Source organism: Monodelphis domestica, chromosome 2, assembly GCF_027887165.1.
Source record: "Monodelphis domestica isolate mMonDom1 chromosome 2, mMonDom1.pri, whole genome shotgun sequence".
Classification (NCBI taxonomy): Eukaryota; Metazoa; Chordata; class Mammalia; order Didelphimorphia; family Didelphidae; genus Monodelphis; species Monodelphis domestica.
The window spans coordinates 499,474,285-499,494,542 of record NC_077228.1 but is presented as its reverse complement, the minus strand read 5'-3'; the positions used below and the strand labels follow the sequence as shown (position 1 = coordinate 499,494,542).

The 20,258-nt window shown below is 42.6% G+C and overlaps 1 protein-coding gene across 1 annotated transcript; it reads right to left on the bottom strand.

Annotated features, from left to right (window-relative positions):
• Nucleotides 1–2,836: 2,836 nt before the first annotated feature.
• On the bottom strand, nt 2,837–16,326 carry HEATR9 (HEAT repeat containing 9). The gene is made up of 15 exons (XM_056819440.1): nt 16,024–16,326; nt 15,609–15,658; nt 13,225–13,364; nt 12,654–12,753; nt 12,205–12,261; nt 11,874–11,930; nt 11,479–11,536; nt 9,460–9,590; nt 8,495–8,683; nt 7,002–7,094; nt 6,671–6,790; nt 6,495–6,568; nt 4,840–4,891; nt 4,249–4,335; nt 2,837–3,404 (listed from the first exon to the last, which is right to left on the bottom strand). Exons 1-15 carry the CDS (start codon nt 16,121–16,123, stop codon nt 3,012–3,014), a joined length of 1,701 nt encoding a protein of 566 aa, XP_056675418.1. The 5' UTR covers nt 16,124–16,326; the 3' UTR covers nt 2,837–3,011.
• Between the last annotated feature and the right edge of the window lie 3,932 nt (nt 16,327–20,258).

Genomic DNA, 20,258 nt, shown 5'->3' with positions numbered 1-20,258 from the left:
ATTACTACCCTGCTTTTGTTTTAAGTCAACTGAAGCATAATGGATTCTGCTCTAGCCCCTTACCTTTATTCTGTGCCTCCCTGCTTCAAATGCATTTCTTGAAAACAGTAGGATTCTGGTTTTTAATCCACTCTGCTATCCACTTCCATTTTATGGTTGAATTCTTCCCATTCACAAATCTCAGTTATGATTACTGTGTATTTCCCTCCATTCTATTTTTTCTCATTTATCTCTTTTACTATCCTTTTTTCCTGTCCATCTTCACAAATGTTTTGATTAAGATCATCAACTCCCCAATTTACCCTCCCTTCTCAAACCTCCTCTTTGGACTTATCCTCTTCCCTCCTACTTTCTTATAGGCCAAGATAGATTTCTCTACTCAGTTGAGTGTGGATGTTATTCCCTCTTTGAGCCATTTCCAATGAGATTAACTTTGAAATGTTGCCCGCCATTCCTCCTCTACTCTAATAGTACTTTCATGCCTCTTCATGTGAGATAATTTACTCCAGACTGCTTTGTCTTTCCCTTTTCTCAGTACAATCCTTTTTCATCCCGCAATTTTATTAAATTGGATACCATTCCATCATGGTTAACTTACTCACCTTGCCCTCTATGCATACTCCATCTAACTGCTCTAATAATAATAAAGGTTTTAAGAATTACAAGTACCATCTTCCCATATAGAAATGCAGTTTAACCTTATTGAATCTCTTATGTTTCCTTTTTCCTGATAAAACTTTTTATGTTTCTCTTGAGTCTCATATTTGAAAATCAGATTTTTCTGTTCAACTCTACTATTTTCATCAAGGATGCTTCAAAGCCCTCTATTTAATTAAATATCAATTTTTTTCTCCTAAAGTGTTGTTTTGTGTTTTTTTTTGTCTTGTTTTGTTGTTTTCATTTTGCTGGGCAGATGATTCTTGGTTGTAATCCTAGCTCCTTAGCCTTCTGAAATATATTCAAACTTCTCTGATCCTTTAACGTAGAGAGAAAGTGTAATCCTGACTGCAGCTCCATGATATTTGAATTGTTTCTTGCAATATTTTCTTTGTCCTAGAAAATCTAGAATTTGGCTATAATATCTCTAGGAGTTTCCATTTTGGAATTTCTTTCAGGAGGTGATTGGCGGATTCTTTCAATTTCTAATTTCTCCTCTTGTTCATGAATATCTTATAATATTATGTCTAGGCTCTTTAAAACAAAATCAAGACTTTTATCTAGTCTAATGGTTTTAATTTTTCTCTTTTGGCTCTATTTTCCAGGTCAGTTGTTTTTCCATTTCATATTTTCTTTTCTTTTTCCAGTCTTTTGATGTTTTATTGTTTGATATTGCATAGTCATTACCATCTACTTCCCCAATTCTAATTTTTTTTAAACCCTTATCTTCCATCTTGGAGTCAATACTGTGTCTTGGCTCCAAGGCAGAAGAGCGGTAAGGGCTAGGCAATGGGGGTCAAGTGACTTGCCCAGGGTCACACAGCTGGGAAGTGTCTGAGGCCAGATTTGAACCTAGGACCTCCCTCTCTAGGCCTAGCTCTCAATCCAATGAGCCACCCAGCTGCCCCCCCCCCCCCAATTTTAATTTTTAAGGAATTATTTTCTTTCATTGAGCTTTTGTATCTCCTTTTTCATTTGGCCAATTCTACTTTTCAAGGAGTAATTTTTTCTTTTTTTTAATTTAAACCCTAACTTTCTGTCTCAGAATCAATACTGTATATTGATTCTAAGACAGAAAAATAGTAAGGGCTAGGCAATGGAGATTAAGTGACTTGCCGGGGGTCACATAGCTAGGAAGTGTCTGAGGCTGAGTTGTTTCCTTCAGTGAATTTTTATATATCTTTTCCCATTTTTTTGTGCTTCCTTTACCAAGCTGTTGACTCTTTTTTTCATGGTTCGCTTGCATCTCTTTCATTTATTTCCCAATTTTTTCTTTCATATCTCTTATTTGATTTTTAAAATTCCTTTTTGCCCTTCTCAAGTTCTTTTTGGGCCTCACATCATTTCACATTTTTTCTTTGAGACTTTGTATGTAGTCTTTTTGACATTGTTGTCCTCTTCTGAGTTTGTGTTTTGATCTTCCCTTGTCACCATAGTAACTTTATTCAGTCAGGTTCCTTTTTGTTTTTTGGGGGGGGGGTTCATTTCCAGCCTATTTAGTGACATTTAACTTTATGTTAAAGTTGAGGTCTCCTCCTGGGCGGGGGGAAGGAGGTAACATCTCAAGGTTTTTTGTGCTGAGGTAGTGGGGCCTGTGCTTTGGCCTGCACTTCGGGGCTTGGATCTTTGCTGTTGACTTGCCTGGACACCATCTACACTGTACTGTATCCCCCTCTTATCCCAGCAAGACAGACCAAAATTTCTTGCCAACTGTCTAAGTTGTCTTGGGTTGTAAGATTGTTTCACCCCATACTTTTCTTGGTTCTGCTGCTCCAGAATTCATTTTTGAGACTTAAAAACAGTTGTTTGGAAGTAAATTTGGGAGTGTTCTGGGCATTCCTACTTTACTCTGACATCTTGGCTCCACCAAAATACTCCATCTCCCAGGTCCAGGTATTCTTTTTGGCTGTCCTTCATGCTCTTCTTCCTCTACTCTTACTACTTCCCTCCTTGGTTTCCTTTAAGCCCCAAATAAATCCTATTGGAAGCCTTATCTAGCCCTTCTCAATTCTAATGACTTCCCTCTTAATTATTTCCTATTTATCCTGTATATAATTTGTATATAATTGATTGCATATTGTCTCTCCAATTCATTTGTAAACTTCTTGAGGACAAAGACTCTTTTGCCTCTTTTTGTATGTGTGTAACTAATACATCATGGACACAAATTTAAATAAGATTATTATTCTGGAACAATTAACATTTATTATTTTTAATTCCCTTATGAGACAGAGACTTAGAAATCTGCTATTATGGAGAGAATGGAGTCAGTAGGACTAAAGGAGAGAACATAGGTGATGAGGAGAAGAACAAAGTTGATGTTGGAGGGGAATTGGTAGGACACGTTACATAATTCATTGGGCAGCAAGTTTCTTGAGGTGCTCCCTTATGACTGGGGTATCCCAGATTCCCTCAAGGTGGGGTGTACTCTTCTTTTTGACTGGGACACAGGGTGGGTAATCAGAAGCTAAAGCAAGGCCTTTGATAGGAACATTAAAGACCAAACATTCGCTATCTGTTGATATGGACTTTCTGGATTTAGGCTTCCTTTTAGGGATCACAGAGCCCAGATGTCCAAGCAGATTTGTTTGTTTTATCCGGAATTCCCTCCTGATCTTTCGATTCTTCAAAGCATCTTCCCTAGCCTTCTTCTTCTTGGCCTCTTCCTTTGTTAGAAGCTCCCAGTTCTTAAGCTTTGCCCGGACCCAGGGATCTTTCTTGGACAAGGCAATGAATAACTTTTCCACCTGTAAAAAAAAGATGATGAAACTCAAGAACTGACTTACTTCAGTCACAGACTTTCTGGTATGAAGTGGGGAGGAGAGAAAGCTCTGAGAATAGTATAGCCCATTTTCAGAAGACCAGGCCAAGGAGCCTTTACTACAGTTGAGGACTTTGCAGTCCTTATTCCAGAGCTCAAGTTCAATTGTGACATTATTGAGCAGGATAACTGGGCAAGTCTGTTTAGGCCTCAGTTTCCCTATATGTGAGTGAGGAGCTTGAACTAAAACTAAACTCTAACCAGGTTCATGATTTCAATAATAATAATAATAATAATATCTGTAGATCCATGACCTACACATGTAAACACAAAAGTATCAACATAAAATGATGGTAAGTACTCCCATACAGGGTATATAGTAGCACTACTTTAGAAGTTCAGAGGAGGAAGAGATCATTTCTGACTGGGGTGAGAAGAGGAGACTTCATGAAAGAAGCAACATTTGAGCTAGGCTTTTAAGTTCTTTTAATAGGAGATTAAGATTACTCTTAATGATTTTACCCTTAAATAAGAGAAGCAGGGAAGGAATTCTGTGGAGCATGAACCATAAGACAGGGGTAGGACTAACTGGAAGGTTGGAAAGGAGATAAATCTGACGTAAGTGAAAGAGCTGTAAAGAGAGGTCATGGAAAATTAAGATGGGGCAGTAGGTTGGGGGTCAGCCTCTTGAGTTTTGGATTTCATCTAGCAGGTTATGGGTGGGTGCTGAAGGATTTTGGAACAATGGGATCTGGTAGCAGTAGAGATGATGGGAGTAGGGCAGAGGCATAGGGAGCAGAAGCAGAGGGCAGGAGGAAGGGACTACTAACCTCTTTCTTCACTATTTCACTCGGGTCCATGTCCAACATGTCCATGAGTAAATAGAATATGTGTGAGCTGCCGACGCCCAGAACACCCTGGTGGGAGGCAAGAGTAAAAGATCCTGGGTATGCAGCCCTGAGACATGGTCCTCTTTTGTTGCTTTCCTTCCTGCTCCACCACTTCCTTGGGTTTTATGGGTTGATACAGAGGAAACCCACTGAAGTTTAAGGCTGAATTTCTTTCACCAAAACCTGCTAATCTCATGGCATGCCATTTTGGGACTGTGTAGCTAGTGCGTAGGTTGAGGGAGTCAAGGCTCCTTGACCTGCAGTCCTTTTACGACTCTTTGTCCTACTCAGAGTTATGTCACAGCCTAGTATCTGAGTAAACTCTTCCATACCTGAAAATGGGCAATCCCTCACTATATATTCTGAGCAGGGTTGTGCACTCTCCTGTTTTCCCTTTCCTTCCCCTTCTCCTTCCCTTCCCTGTCAAATTGCTGAGGATAGAGACAGAGGAACCAATACATAGTTGGTGTCTAATAAGTGCTGTTGAGTGATTGACAATGAAAATAGGAGACAGGAAATAGTTGATCTTACAAGGGACACGATGGCATGGCAACGGGTTACGACATCATCATCATTAAGCTGCCTGTGTAGAAGGGAAGACAGGAAGTGGTCATTGGAAGAGGAAAGGTAGAAGGAAGAGAATAAGAATTGATCCTTCATTAACCAGTGCTCCCTGCCTTGCCCAAGAAGTGATTGCAGTTTTAATTGTATGAATTATCAGGACTGGCACATACTGATCACTTAAAAAAAATGCCTGTTGGGTGACTGAATTTAGACTGAATTAGACTGAATATTGTCTACCTCTCAGGCCAAAGAGGAAAGGATGAGAAAATTACTGTGGGCTGAAGAACTCCAAGCTGTTCTCCTAAGAAAGGCCAAGACAGTGTCTGGAGTTTGAGATAACTACAGTCTGATCTATAGTGACTGCTCCAGAACTCTCACCTCTAGCCCTCTACTTCCCTTACCATTCTACCTTTATGCTTTGACTTCCTTCTGCCATACCATTCTCATCTATATCTCTATTATCTCAAATGATATATTAAATGATTTTTGACAATTGTTTTCTGATATTTTGTCATTCAGATCTCTCCCTCAAGACTGGTTTCTACTAAAAATATTCTCCCTCCTTGAGATGGTCAATGGTCTGATATAGGTTATACTAAATGCTTTCATACAATATGTATCAAATGAAATATTTGTAAAAAGCAACAGTATAATGCCTGACACAAAGTAGGCATCATTCCTTTTCTCCTTCTCTACCCAATTCTCACCATTTTCATTCTGTTCTCTAACTCATCCTACCCCTCATTCCATTTACCATGTATTCTCACCTTGCTCCATTCTCCCCATTCTACATCTATTCCATTCTTCAAACCTGCTCATATTTCCAACGTCATTCCATTTCTGCCTCATCTCAATGTCCTCACTACTCTTCTGATCCCCTTATCCCATCCTCCACCCTTCATCTCGATTTCTAGCTCAGCCCATTCCTCCCTGCTCATCTCTTCCCCCATGATACAGCTTTCATCCCATCCCCATTCTCCCTTTCCTTTCACATTCCTCATCTCATTGTCTATCTCATCACCCTACTACTTTCTTAATCCTTCTGCTCTATCTCTTATCCCTTTAATTCTCCTTTTCAAGCTAAAAGGGATCTTTGAGGCCATTGAATCCAACCTCACTTAAGAAGTGAGATCTAAAGAAGCTCTAAGTGGTTTTCCCAGAGTTATGCAGCTAATAAATAGCTGAGGAAGGATATGAACCCAAGTCTTCTTGGCCAGCTTTTGGATAGACACTCCTTTTGGATAGACACTCCTTTTGGATAGACACTCATGGGGACTCCCTTTTCCCCTTGGGATGGTGCCCTTCCAGTGTCTATCACTTCATTCTTCATTCCCCAATCTCCCACTTTTCTCACCACCTTTCTTATATTCTAGTCTTATTCTCAACCCCATCTAATACCATCTGCTCCAGTATCCCAGAAACCTCAAGTGATATCACTGAAACCAACCTCTTTTATTATCTACTGGGTCCATGAAAGGAAGAGATTAGCATCTGTTCCTACTAATGGTGCTCCCCACCTCCCAATAGTGGGCAGGGCTCCATTCCCTCTAGACCTGATAGTATTCACAGGCCCAATGAGGGCCCTTTATCCCCCCCACCCCCGTTTCTCCCAAGTTCCTCACGACTCCAGGATGTTCAGCATCAGAGGCTTCATATTTAGGTCATTCACAATTTCTGCCACAGCTTCTTTCACTTCCTGCATCTCAGGAGAGATGGGAGTAAAAAGGGAAATGGTGGCATGAGAGGAGAGACTGATAAAAAGAGAGAGGAGGAGAGAAAAGAGAGGAAGGGAACTCACTTGGCAAGGCTCCTCATGAATCTTTGACTTGAGTAGCTCAAAAATCTCATTCTCCATCCCCAAATTCTGAATCATTTCTAGCCCAAAAACCTTAAGCAGTTTGGCGGCTTCTATCCGGTGCTAAGGATGGGAGAGAAATGGAAGGAAATATGTAGGATGGCCATACTCCATGGCTTTGGGGTTTGCCAGTAGGGCTTGGGAAACTTCTTGGATAAGGAGAGGAAAAAGAAGAGTGGGATCCTAGCAGATTCTCTCTCCTCCCTTCCACCCCACCACCCTTGCCCTGCCTGGTTTCAAAGTGAGCACAGTGACTCTCAGAGACAACACTCACCTTGACCACAAAGGAGTACTGGAGCTGTTCCATGATAGCCCGGAGAATGGGCAGGGTCTGGATATTCATCAGCTTCACTAGCACCATCAATGCCTGTGTTAGTTAAAGGATTACAGTGGAAAATGGTGGAAGTGGGAGTGGGAAGCGTCTAAGAGGCTTGGAGGACTGAGGTGGAAAGGTATGGGAAGAAGAGTCTGGTGGACTTGGGTCAAGGTAGCTTGGGAATGGCAGACAAAACCGACAAGGTTTAGGGAGGCCAAAGTGGGGAGGGAGAAGGTGCAAATCATTGTGCAATTCAGAAGCAGAAGTGACCTCAGGAATTCTCTCAATTCAGCACCCCCTCCTCTGGTTTACCATCTTCAACGCGTACACAGTTCATGGATAAGAAAACAGACTAGGGAGGCAAAATGATGACTTGCCCAAGATCCTACAGAGAAGTAAGTACCAGGGCTGGAATTCAAAGCCAGCTTGTCTGACTCCAAATCCACATGTACTCTTCCCATCACATCAGTGATGCTGCCTTCACTGGAGGTGGAGCAAAATTGAGTGGTGAATCAGGGTGGGGTGGGATGGAAGGGAGAGAGGAGGAAGGGAGGGAGTAATGAGGACCCCTCCATCTCAGGGGCTTCTCAGTTGTGCACACACACATCCACACCCCAGTTACGCATACACTAGACACACATTCCTTGATGTTCCAACCAACCTCCCACAAAAGGGAAAACTAGGGCTCATTTATCTCCCTGGCCTGATCCCTCAGATCATTGTCTTCTCCTCCTCTTCCCTCCTCTTCCCCCTCCTTCTCCTCCTCTTCCTCCTCTTCACCCCTCCTCCTCCTCTTTTCCCCCCTCTTCTCCCCCCTCCTCTTCCTTCTCCTCCTCCTCCTCCTCTTCACCCCTCCTCCTCCTCTTTTCCCCCCTCTTCTCCCCCCTCCTCTTCCTTCTCCTCCTCCTCCTCCTCTTCTCCCCCCTCCTCTTCTTTCTCCTCCTCCTCCACCTCTTCTCCCCCTTCCTCTTCCTTCTCCTCCTCCTCCTTCTCCTCCCCCCCTCCTCCTCTTCTCCCCCTCCTCCTCCTCTTCCTTCTCTTCCTCCTCCTCCTCTTCTCCCCCCTCCTATTCCTTCTCCTCCTCCTCTTCTCCCCCCTCCTATTCCTTCTCCTCCTCCTCTTCTCCCCCCTCCTCTTCCTTCTTCTCCTCCTCCTCTCCCCCCCCCCCCCCCCCCCGCTCCTCTTCCCCTCCCCTCCTTCTCCTCTTCCTCCTCCTTCACTGTCTCCATTAAAATCGGAGCAACTAATCGGAGAGCAGGGACTGTCCCGTCTTTCTTTATCTCTTAGCACTTAGCGCAGTGCCAACACACAGTAGGGTGCTTAATAAACGTTTGTCGACCGACTGATTTCCCACTGGATGAGCCAGCCAGAAGGGAGCAAGTCGAGGTTGGCGTTCTTGGAGTAGGGAAGGCTATCTGTGGTGACGGAAGATTCCCCAGCCCAGCCCCTACCTTCATCTTTTTCTTCAGGTCTCCCTGGCTCAGGCACTGTAACAGAAACTCTCGGGCTACGGCACTTTCGGAGTCAAGTAGGCTTAGGCACAGAGCCGCTTCCAAGGCTATGTCATTCAGAGGGCTCTTCCCCCTCACCAGCATCTTCAGTACCCTCGACAGCAAGTTCCTGGCTCCTATAGGCTCCCGCTGAGGAGGAGCGGATGCATGTGAGCGGGAGAACGTGGACTGGGTTTCCTGCGCCCCTTCCCCCTCACTCCTGCGATTGGCTTCCTCACTCGGCAGGTTTCTCCACCCTACGGGGCTAGGCGTCCACGTGACACGCCGCTCACCTGCTCAGCCTGGGAACTACTTGAGAGCTAGAACTGTGCTTCTCTCGGGGCTGGGAGTTTCCGTCCACCAGACTCTCAGTAAGTCCTCCCTTTGTCTCCCCGTTTGCGGGGCGGGAGACGAAATACTTCGAGCTCCAGCTCTCTCTTCGAATTTCTGAACTAGTAAGAGTTGAGCTAGACGGTAGAGTGCTTATTTAGAGCGCTGGGCTGGGATTCAGGAAGATCGCAGTTCAAATCTAACCCGAGACAGTTACTGGCTATTCGGTGGCCCTGAGCGAGTCACTTAACATCTGCCTGCTTCAGTTTCTTCAACTGTAAACTTAAGGGAATACTAACATTTACCCTCGGAGTTGTGAGGATCAAATGCAATATTTGGGGGAAAAGCCCTTATTCAGTGCCTGGCACATAGTGGGAACTTCTTCAATGCGTCTTCCCTTTCTCTCTTCTATCTCTTTTGCATTCCTTCTTAGTAATTCTCCAGAAATGCTCGTTAATTTACTGATGAACAAGAAGCCACATTTTACCTGGATCTGATGCCTTCATTGTTTCCTAGGTCATATTCTCACTCCTTTCCCTGCTCCTTGTCCACCTCTACCCAGTGAATTTTGTCTCACCCTTCCCTTCCCCAATGACCTTGTTTTTGGAGACCGCAGCCCAGGCATTGAGGGCTATTTGAAGTCCCAAGAGGGTGTCCATCCTCCGACTAAGGGAGCATCCTTTTAGCTGTTCAACGAGGGACTGGATCACATGTTTATGGTAGCAGCCTAGGCAGGAGGCACTTAGGTAAGAGGCAGAGTCCAGGGGAATGTAGTCCACTGAGGCACAGCAGAGGTGACATCGTAGGTCCTTTCCCTTCCCACACAATGGAACCACATTGTTCCTCCAGCCCCCACTCCCCAACCTTAGGATAGAATCTCTAGGATTTAAGTTAGAAGAGACCTCAGAGGCCACCGAGTCTAATTCATGCCAATAAAAAATTGACAACCCTTGTGCTCCCTTCCAACATACCTGATAGGTCATTATCCAGCTGTTCCTGAAAGACCTATAGGGGTCCCCTAAATCCATTCCCCTGCTGCCCTTCATCCGAATGCCCAGCCAGCCAGTCCATTTCCCTTTTAGACAGTTTTAACTCTTAGAAGGCTTTTTTTAAATGACATTACCTACATTTGCCTTTTTCTAGCTTCCACCACATTATTCCTAGCTCTGTCCCCTGGAACATTTACATCTCTCTTCTATTTGACCTTTCAAATAATACTTGAAGTTAGCTATCATGTCCCCTTTGAGTTTTCTCTCCTCCCAGCTATTTCTCTCAATGTATCCTCATATGGTGTGGATTTGAGGTTCTTTACCATCGTGGTTGCTCACCTTCCCCTGGATGTTTTCTCATTTATTAATGTCCTTCCTAATTGTGCTCAGCAATGAGCATAATACTTTAGATATGGTCTGACCAGGGGAAGAATAAGGGCATTCACTAATCCCCTTATTCATGGAGAGTTTAAATGGAATCTAAGATCTCTCTTTCCCTCTCTCCCTCCCTCCCTCCCTCCCTCCCTCCCTCTCTCTCTCTCTCTCTCTCTCTCTCTCTCTCTCTCTCTCTCTCTCTCTCTCTCTCTCTCTCATTCTCTCTCTCTCTCTCTCTCTCTCTCTCTCTCTCTCTCTCTCTCTCTCTCTCTCTCTCTCTCTCTCTCCCTTCCCTTTCCCCCTCCTAATAATGATTAATGATGCCCAAACTCTATGGTCAACAAGATCCATCAGTATGAGCTTTGTTTATCTTTCTTACCCATCCAATCCCTTAACTGTGCCATCTCTTACCCAGCCCATTCATTATTACTTCCTCTTCCTATTTCTCTGTCCTTTTACCCTGAAAACTTCTCTCTCTCTGCCATCACTCTGTTCTCCTCATCCTCCTGCCTCACTGCTTTTCCCATTATCTGTTATTTTCTACCTATTTTCTCTTTTTTTCTTTCTCCTCACCCCCCTCCCCATTTTCCTCTTCCTCTACTCTTTCCCTCTTTGAGAGACCTGCCAGCACACCAGATAGCTCCAAATTTTAGCTTGATATGGCATTCATGGCCATTCTCTCCAACCTACCTGCATACCTTCCCTTTCTACATTTTTAGCATCTCAGAATATTAGAGTTGGAAGGGGCTTTAGAGAAACTTTATTTTAAACCCCCCCCCCCCCCCCATTTTACTAAGGCATAGAGAGGTATGGAGACTGGATCAAAGTCCCAGAGCTAGTCCAGTCAATAATGGTCAAAGTTGGGTCTCTTATACAGGTCAAGTATATATACAGGTCTAGTGTCTAGTATAATGGTACCTAGCACAGCATGTAGTTAGGTATGTTTAAAGAAATTGCTGAATCAAGGAAGTTAGGTGGCATAATGAATGGAGTGTTGGACTTGGAGCCAAGAAGACCCACGGAAAGTTAGTTAACTTCAATCTGCCTCAGTTTCCTTATTGGAATAATACTATGACCTTTCCAGGGTTGTTGATGAACAATATGTGCCAAGTGCTCTCATAGATTCATGTCAGTGTTGACTATTGTTACAACACAACACAATATGTAAATATATACAACACAATACAATATGTTGTACAATAAAATTCCAGCCTCTTCCCACCTTCCCCCATGGAGAAAAGATCTACTCACCTAGAAGAGCAAGGGTTTTGCTGGATTCATATCTCACTCTCTCCGGACCTACCTGGGCCTGTGAGGGAGTTGAGAGTCAGCAAGCTCCCTCACTTCTTTGTCCCCTAGGATTTCCATACCCACTGAAGAGAGTGAAGTAACAAGGACATGAACAAGACACTTGTTTATGTCTCTTCATGGTTCCATACTGTGGGGCTCCTGAGAGGGTGTTGCCAAGTCCTTACTTCATTCTACTTGAACTAAGGAGACTGAGATCCCTTCTCCCCCTGCCCTCCCTTCTCCACCCAGGGTGACCCATGCCTGTGGCCAGTTCCAAACTTGCCATTATCTCAGAAGGATCTAAATGAGCCCTTTCTCCACCCTGTTCTCCATGCTGATTTTGCCCTTCAACTCACCGCGGACCAGAGAGCTTCTATGATAAACTTTTTGCAGATTCTCAGTTTACCCAACGCCTGGAGGATCCATGGAAAAATTTGGGTCTCAGTTCTCACCAAGATGGGAATACTTCACCATGGTCTTGCATGACCCAAGAATAGATGGTGGCTGGGGGTGAAGGAGCGGAGGGGAAAGGCAAAGAAAGGAGGAAGGTGTCCTTGGGGATGAGAGGTTGGGTTAGGGAGAAGATTGACCCATGGTTATTATGGACATAGTTGGGATTTAAAATCTGAATTTCCCCCACCCTCAAATCTATAGACCTCTGTCATTGGGACCTCCATGTCCTCTTACCTGAGCTGCGTAGATCTGTTCCTCCTCCCTGGGAGAACTCAGACTCTGAGCAAGTTCCTGACCACCCAAGGAGAGAGGAAGGAATTCAGATGGTGAAGAGTGACATGAGGTCAGAGAGGCACATTCACAAGGCTGTTCTCCAGACCCAGAAGATGAACTGGGGAACGTGGCACTCCCTTGCAGCCCCTTCCCCTCTTGTCCTGTTTGCTACAGACCTTTTTTTAAAAACAAAAAGCAAAAAACTCTTCCCTTCCATCTTAGAATCAAGACTGAGTTTTGGTTCCAAGGCAGAAGGGCAGTAAGGGCTAGGTAATAGTTTTATCTCATTCATGGGGATTAAGACTTGCTCAGGCTCACACAAGTAGGATTCAAATTTGAACCCAGGACCTCCTGCCTCTAGTCTCAGCTCTCAATCCACTAAGCCATCTAGCTGCCCCCTTGATACTGACCTTTAGCCTCCGCCACTTCAGGGGATCCATAAAATGGTCCAGAAACACATGTAACTTTGGGATGGAACGTTTTGCTCTAACCGGTTTAATGGTACAGATCCTGGCCGGGCAAATGAAAACGGCAATCTTGTCTCCCTTTCTCCACCTCTCCCTGCTATTCCTATAGTCCAAAAATCATGGTCCCTCCCCAATGGCCTTATTCCAGGAGAGGCTAGGGAAGCAATCAGGGTGGGAAAGACTCAGAGGGAATTCTCTGATCTGAGAGTTAGAGAGAGCTGGTTGAACTTAGCCTGGGGTCTGACTCTCCCTTGACATTATTCATTAACCCAGTGGTTATTTCTGTCCATGGTAGGCTAGATGACTTTGGGTGACCATTTTCCCAGTTAGCCTCTTCTTCTACCCACATGATCTCCTCCTTCTTGCCCGTTTCTCCTTCCTGAGGTTGTGTGCAATTGTAGATTGGGGGGAAAGGTTGGATTAAATGACATAATTGGGTCCTTCCTGTCCCCCACTGCCTTGCCCAAACCCTCAATTAGGGATACCGTGTCTACTTCATCAATTGTTATCTCACTCCCAGTCCTTCTCTTGAATCTTCAAGTCTTGAATCCTGTACATATTCGGTATTTTCACTGCTTTTCGGGGATTCTTGATATATGTGGTGGTTTTTCCTCTCCAGATGTAGGGGGACGGTGGAAACTTTGCTGACACCGACTGGTGGACATATACATGATGATTATAACTCAATATGTAGCATTTATATAACACTTTGCAAAGGCACAGTACATATATTACCTCTTTTCAGTTCTATCCAATAAACATTTATAAAGTTCCTACTGTGTGCCAGGCACTATGCTCATAATAACACCTGGGAGGTAGATGCTATTATTACCCAAGATTTTGTTTTTATTTTTTAAAACTTTTACCTTCCATTTTAGAATCAATATTGTGTATTAGTTCCAAGGCAGAAGAACAGGAGGGGCTACACATTGGGGGTTAAGTGACTTGCTCAAGGTCACACAGCTAGGAAGTGTCTGAGGCCGGATTTAAACCCAGAACCTCCGGATTTGATTTCAATCCACTGAGTCACTCAGCTGCCACCCTACCCATGATTTTAGAATGAGGAAAGAAAGGGTGAGAAAGAGGTATCCAGGGTTACATAGATAATGTCTAAGGTAGGATTCAAACTCAGATCTTCCTGCCTCCAAGTCCAATACTCTTATCTATTGTACCTTCTTGAACAGAGAGGCAGATACTATAATATCATTAATTCCATTTTACAGATAGAGTCTAAGTGATTTGTTTAAGGACAATCAGAGTTAGAGATAGGACTCATATCTTTGCCCTTTGTTGTTGGTTTTTAATTTATTATTATATTTATTATATTAATATTAATATTTTATAATATAATATATATTTATTATATTGTATCTTATTTTTAACTCAATTACATGAAAATACAATTTTAAAACTTTATTTTCTTTAAGTTTGAGCCAAATTCCTACTTTCCCTCCTTCTTCCCCAAGATGGCAAGAAATCTGATACATATTTTATGTGTGTAATAGTGTAAAACATCTTGCCATATTAATCCTTTTGCAAGAGAGAACCTGAACAAATAAAAGAGAAGTGAAACAATGAAGTGAAATATAGTGTGTAGGATCTCTCCCCTTCATCAGCTAGCTACCTGCTAGCATAATCAGTCTGGGGGGAAAATTCCTCTGGTGTCTGTTTCTCTCTCTCTCTCTCTTCCAGGCTGTACACCCAGAACCTAGGTAGGAAGCAGACTCAGTTTCCCCAGGTACCACATCTGAGAATGTACCATAGACTTTGCATCCACAGCCATTTCAGGGACTCAGAGCCCTTTGCCAACCATCATATTGTCAGCAAGTATGGACAGTTATGTAGCTACTCTTTACCCATGCTTGTCCCTTTAATGTATTACTCTTGTCTTCTAGTGATCTCAAAGTACCATGAAAGGGCTTATGACTTCATTAAATCTCAGAGCCTCAGAAACCCAGAATTTCAGCTTGAACATTCCTTTGAGGTGATCAAAGTCAACTCCTACATGATATAGAGGATTCTATAAATACCACTGAAAGGCAACTGGCCTTAGCCTGACTACCTCCAGGATCTCTTCTACTTGGGACAGCTTCAACTGATCCCAAGTTCTTTTTTACATCAAGCTTAATTTGGTCACTTTCCCCCAGTGCTCTTAGCTTTGCCTTCTGGCCCAAGGTTAAGAGTCAAGCCAACCAAGTTTACAAGCATTTATTAAGCACCTACAATGATTTGTTGAGTATTTTGCTAGGAATGAGTTTAATACCTCTTTCAATTTTTCAAGTCTTCCCCATTGTCTAGCCCTTACCTCTCTTCTGTTTGGAACCAACACAAAGTGTTAATTCTAAGATGGAAGGTAAGGGTTTAAAAATATATATTTCAAGTCTTTAAAGTTAAGTTATTTTCTGCCACTGAGTCTTCTCAAGGCTAAACATTTTCATTTTCTTTCAATAGAATGCAAACTCCTTGAGAGCCAGAAGTTTTATTTTTGTCTTTATGGCCTCAGAATCAAGCATAATTCTTTGCAAACAGTGTGCACTTAATAATTGCTCATTGAATTTTCATCATTCGATTCTCACATAGCAGAACTGTGGAAAGGCAATGAGTTCAGGGAGAGAAAGACATAGAGGGAAGACAGGGATTGGACAGACAAATCCTAATATCCAGTTGAATGGTCTTCAGCTCTAGGAGACCCTTCCCTCCCATAGTCAACTGTAATCCTTACATTTGGGCCATGGGTTCTTGGGCATACAGAAGGAAAGCTGGCACTGCCTATATTTGTTACTGGTAAGAGATGGGCAGGCTCTGAACATTTTTGCCTCTTCAGAGTCAAGACTTTGGGTATGAGACGTAGGTTCAGCACCCCTTCCCACCCCAGAACAATAAAATCTAGGTTCATACCTGGTGGCTGGTAGGGATGGTGTGATTGATTGCCACAACTTCCTCTGAACCTGTAGGGGCAAGAGCAGGAAAGAGATGTATGAAATCCAGGGAAGAGAGAGCTACTCTGCCATGTAAGTAGTGAGAGACGACTCCAATGTGAATTGGGGAATGGAAGAGACAAGCCTGGCCTCACGTGGTGGTGGCTGGGAGTAGAAGTAGAGTGGGGGAAGCACCATCCTAAAGACAATTATCCAGGCAGTTATGGGGTGACCTGGGGAAATAGAGTCTCTTTCCTCAGTTTATAATGAGGATTAAGCATCTTCTCTTCCTCCTCCTCCTCCTTATCACCCCAGCTCACTAGTCTGGGCAGGGATATTAGAATGTCCTCATGTCTCATCCTTGAATCCTCGAAACTGACTGGTCCATGGCTTACGATTGTCCTTTTCTTGATCTTCTGGAGATATCCACGTCATTTCAGGGATACTGCTGGTTGGATGGAGCTTATTCTTTGTGTACCTCTGTGTGGCATACATGTCTTCAGTTCCTGAAGCCAGATAAGAGGAGCCTAGAAGTAAGATGGCACCAGTGTGTCCTGGAACAGAGATGGCACAAGATAAGGTAAGATGGAAAGTGTCAGATGCTCTCAAGGGAATTATGGAAAGCTACTTAATAAAAGGAGGAGTTGTCCAGAATAATTCACAAGTAAACGATCTCCTAGCAGAAGAACATTGAGGTCACTGGATTCTGATTTAAGAATCTTCAGAGTGCTGAGCAACAAGCCCCATCTTGGGTAAACAGAGATTCCAGGGTTCTCTGCCCTAGCCTTAGTCCTTTGCTCTATATCACTCTTCTACCCTATCTGATGAAATATCCTTCATCTCCAAAATAGGGTCCCTTTTAACTTGCCACATATCCTGGTATTACATAAACTGAGGGGCAGGGGAAGAAAAAGAGGGGAAAAAAGCAGAGACACACACATGGAAGGCAGAGGCAGAGAGAGAGAGAGAAAGAAAGAGAGAGAGAGAGAGAGAGAGAGAGAGAGAGAAAGAAAGAGAGAGAGAGAGAGAGAGAGAGAGAGAGAGAGAGAGAGAGAGAGAGAGAGAGAGAGAGAGAAAGAGAGACAGACAGCCAGACAGCCAGACAGACATAGATAAAGACAGGCAGAAAAAGGAGAGAAGGGGGATAAAAAGATAGAAACAGTCAGAGAAAGAGTTAGATAGAAGAAAACATTTCTAAACAATTCTCAACCAAAAGTCCATGAATCTTTGCAAACTCCAGTAGACTTCTCTAGTACAAAGGAATGAGAGGCTAAGAAAGTCAGAGCCTGCCTTGAAAACATCAAAGAAGAGAAAATTCAGGGGATCAGAATCCTATTTGGGAAGCTACCTTCCCTCCACATGAGGTCAGGCCTTCTCTACTCATACTCCCTTAACAGCTCCAGTTTTCCTGACTCCAGTCCTAGCGCTCTACTACCTAGCTGTTGGAGTTAGAGAAAGGGGAGGATAAAGAACAAGAGAGAGTGTAGAGTTGGGCTATTAGAGGAGCCTGTCTCTTAGTAATTTCTGGCCTGGGTGCTGAAATTCAGACTGCTCCTCTCTTTTCAAACCTATGGGCCTCATAGCTGGATTGAATGGCTGCAAATCTGGACACAAAATTTATTCTCACACCTCCTAGTGGCTTACTGTCCTGATATTTCAGAACTCATTAAGTCATAATCTCTAATCTTCACTAAAAATGAAAGAACCAATGAAAACTAAAGGTCTTGATTCTAAATAATTGGTCTATCAAAGATCAAGAAAGAACAGATATAATTACATTAAAATGTCAAGAAGATGGTGGAATAAGGCAGGAAATTGCCTGCCTCCCCCAAATTCCTAACAAATAAAAAAAAAGAATGCCTTAAGTGAATTCTAGAGTGGGGATAATAACTAAAACTTGAGGTAGGACAGTTTTTTAGCCTAAAATAACCTGGGAGGATATTAGAAAAGGTCTGACATGAGGGGTGGTGGTGGAGGAGGAGGGTAGTGGTTTGGTCTGATTGAAATGCAGATACCAGTCATCAAGTCAACAAACAACAAACCCTGGAGGCAGCTGTACCTGGGAGCAGCCTCCACATCCCGGAACTTCCTTCCCCAGGATGGTGTGGGGGTCAGGCAGCTAATCAGAAGAAGGTTGGGGGATGACCTTCATTGGTTCTGAACATGGGAGCCAGGTATGCTGACCAGCTATAGTCCCAAATTGTGGCTGTGAGTAAGGATGCATTAATGAGTACAGGGGTTAGTACAGTTGCAAAGGGGCAGGGGAATTGCTGGCTGTAGAGTTCCAGAAAGACAAGCTGATATTTATGACTACAAGACCCTGGTTAAAGATCAGGGGCAGAGAGGAGTTTCTGAGGTCACTCATAGACCAAGGCATCAGTCAGAGGAGTAGTGAGCACACTTGAACTTGGATTATAGAACAATGGAAGAATTAATAGGTCAAAGGCCTGTAAATAGAGCTCAGAAAATAATAGCATGAAAAACTTCAAGCCTGAGACATAATTCCCTATACTTGGGGAATAGAGCCTAACATAAAGTTAACAGCCAAGAAACAGATCATTAAAATGAGTGGGCAAAAAAATAAAGAATCCAACCACAGATAACTACTCCACTGATAAGGAAGATTAAGGCCAAAACTCAAAATAAGACAGAACAGCTACTTGTAAAGGTTCAAAGAAAAATGTAAAATGGTCATAAATACAAAAAGAATTCTTGGAAGAGCTTAAAAAGGACTTTAAAAAAAACCCCTTACCTTCTGTCTTGGAATCAGTACTGTGTATTGGTTCCAAGGCAGAAGAGTGGTAAGGCTTGCCTAGGGTCACATAGCTGGGAAGTGTCTGAGGTCAGATTTGAACCCAGGACCTCCCATATCTGGGCCTGATTCTCAATCCACTGAGCTATCTAGCTACCCTTAAATTAAAGCATTCTTATCTCTTCAGTTTCCTAAGACTGAGTGGCTCAGAGTTGGTCTAATTTAAATTACAATTTGTACTTGAAACCAATAGAATGGCTTCATTTAACATATTATTTGATATTTCAAATATCACTAATCCAGACTAAGCTATCCTAAATTGAGAGAGAAAGATAGAGAGGAGAGAGAGACAGAAGAAGAAAGAGAAGGAGAAGGAGAAGAAGAAGAAGGAGGAGGAGGAAGAGGAGGGGGAGGAAGAGGAGGAGAGAGAGAGAACAGGATGGAGGGAAATATAGAACTAGGTTCATTTATAACTTTAAATGTGAATGGGATGAAGTTACCCATAAAGTAGAAATAGAAGAATGGAACAAAAACCAGCACCTGATAATATGTCGTTTATAATAAATATATTTTAAAATGAGAGACATGAAAATAAAGGGCTGGAGTAGACTATACTATGCCTCAGATGATACAAAGAAAGCAGGGATGACAATCATGATCTCTGACAAAGTTTTAGTTAAAATAGATTTAATCTAAAGAGATAAACAGGAAAACTGTATTATGTTAAAAGGTACCATAAATAATGAAGCATTATTAATGGTAAACCTATATGCACCAAATGTTAAACACATTTTTAGGTGAAAAGCTAAATGAATTACAGGTGGAAATAGATAACAAAACAATAATGGAGGGGCACTTTAATCTTCTCCTCTCAGAACTAGACAAATCTAACTCCCCCCCCCCCAATAAATAATAAAGAAGTCAAGGAGATGAATAGAATCTTGAATACGCTAACTATGATCGTTATCCGTAGAGAACTGAATTGAAATAGAAGGGAGTATACATCTTTCTTAGCAGTAAATGGTACCTTTACAAAAATTGTTCCTATATTAGAGCACAAAAACCATAGTGTGAATCTTGAAATTTCTCAGACTTGTGAATGTTAAAAACTTTTAATAAGGATGGAAACTTGGTATCTGTAAGACATCATACACCTTTTAGCCCTGAGGATTTAAAAAAATTGAAGGAAGATATGCCATCCTTTGAGGACGAACCAATGTTAATTATAAAAAAATTAGAGAACATATTCAGAACTTTTGACCCCACTTGGTTGGATGTTGAGAATTTATTAGAAGCATTATTAACAAAGAGAGAGAAAAATAATATTATTTCTCTGGCTAATGAAAAGCGAGGTAGAAGAGGACATTATTGGCCATACTGAAGATCCACATTGGAACCCAAATGTTGAATTAGATCACACAAAACTAAACCAGGCCAGAGAAGCATTATTGACAGCCATGAGAGCTTGCTCTGATAGACCTGAAAAATGGTCAAAATTTGAAAGAACCCGACAAGATATTGATGAAACACCCTCCCAGTTTATGGACAGACTTATTGACGTAGGGAATACATATATGGACCTTGATTTATCCAGAGAAAGAGACATTAGACAAATACGTAGGCAATTTGTTAAGAATTGTTGTTTAGTGGTAAAAGACTACTTTAGAACTAGCTGTCCTAATTGGGACTCTATGGACCTTGAAGAATTGAGGAGAGTAGCAACCTATGTTTATAAAGTTCGTGTAAAAAGACCTGAAGATGATGATACATTAGTGGAAGATTTAAAGAAAGAAATTGAAATGTTAAAGAGACAATTGAAAAATAAGGGAGAGACTATAGCCCCTTTGCGGGATTTCACAAATAAATCAGTAACCTGCC

Bases quoted from the DNA above. Each gene is read 5' to 3' on its own strand.
- HEATR9 (XM_056819440.1), bottom strand. From the start codon at position 16,123: ATGTATGCCACACAGAGGTACACAAAGAATAAGCTCCATCCAACCAGC. The intron at 12,754-13,224 runs GTGAGATAACAA...TTGCCCGGCCAG, and splicing joins ATTCAAGAGAAGGACTGGGA to GATCTGTACCATTAAACCGG. The intron at 12,262-12,653 runs GTCAGTATCAAG...TTGGGTGGTCAG, and splicing joins TGAAGTGGCGGAGGCTAAAG to GAACTTGCTCAGAGTCTGAG.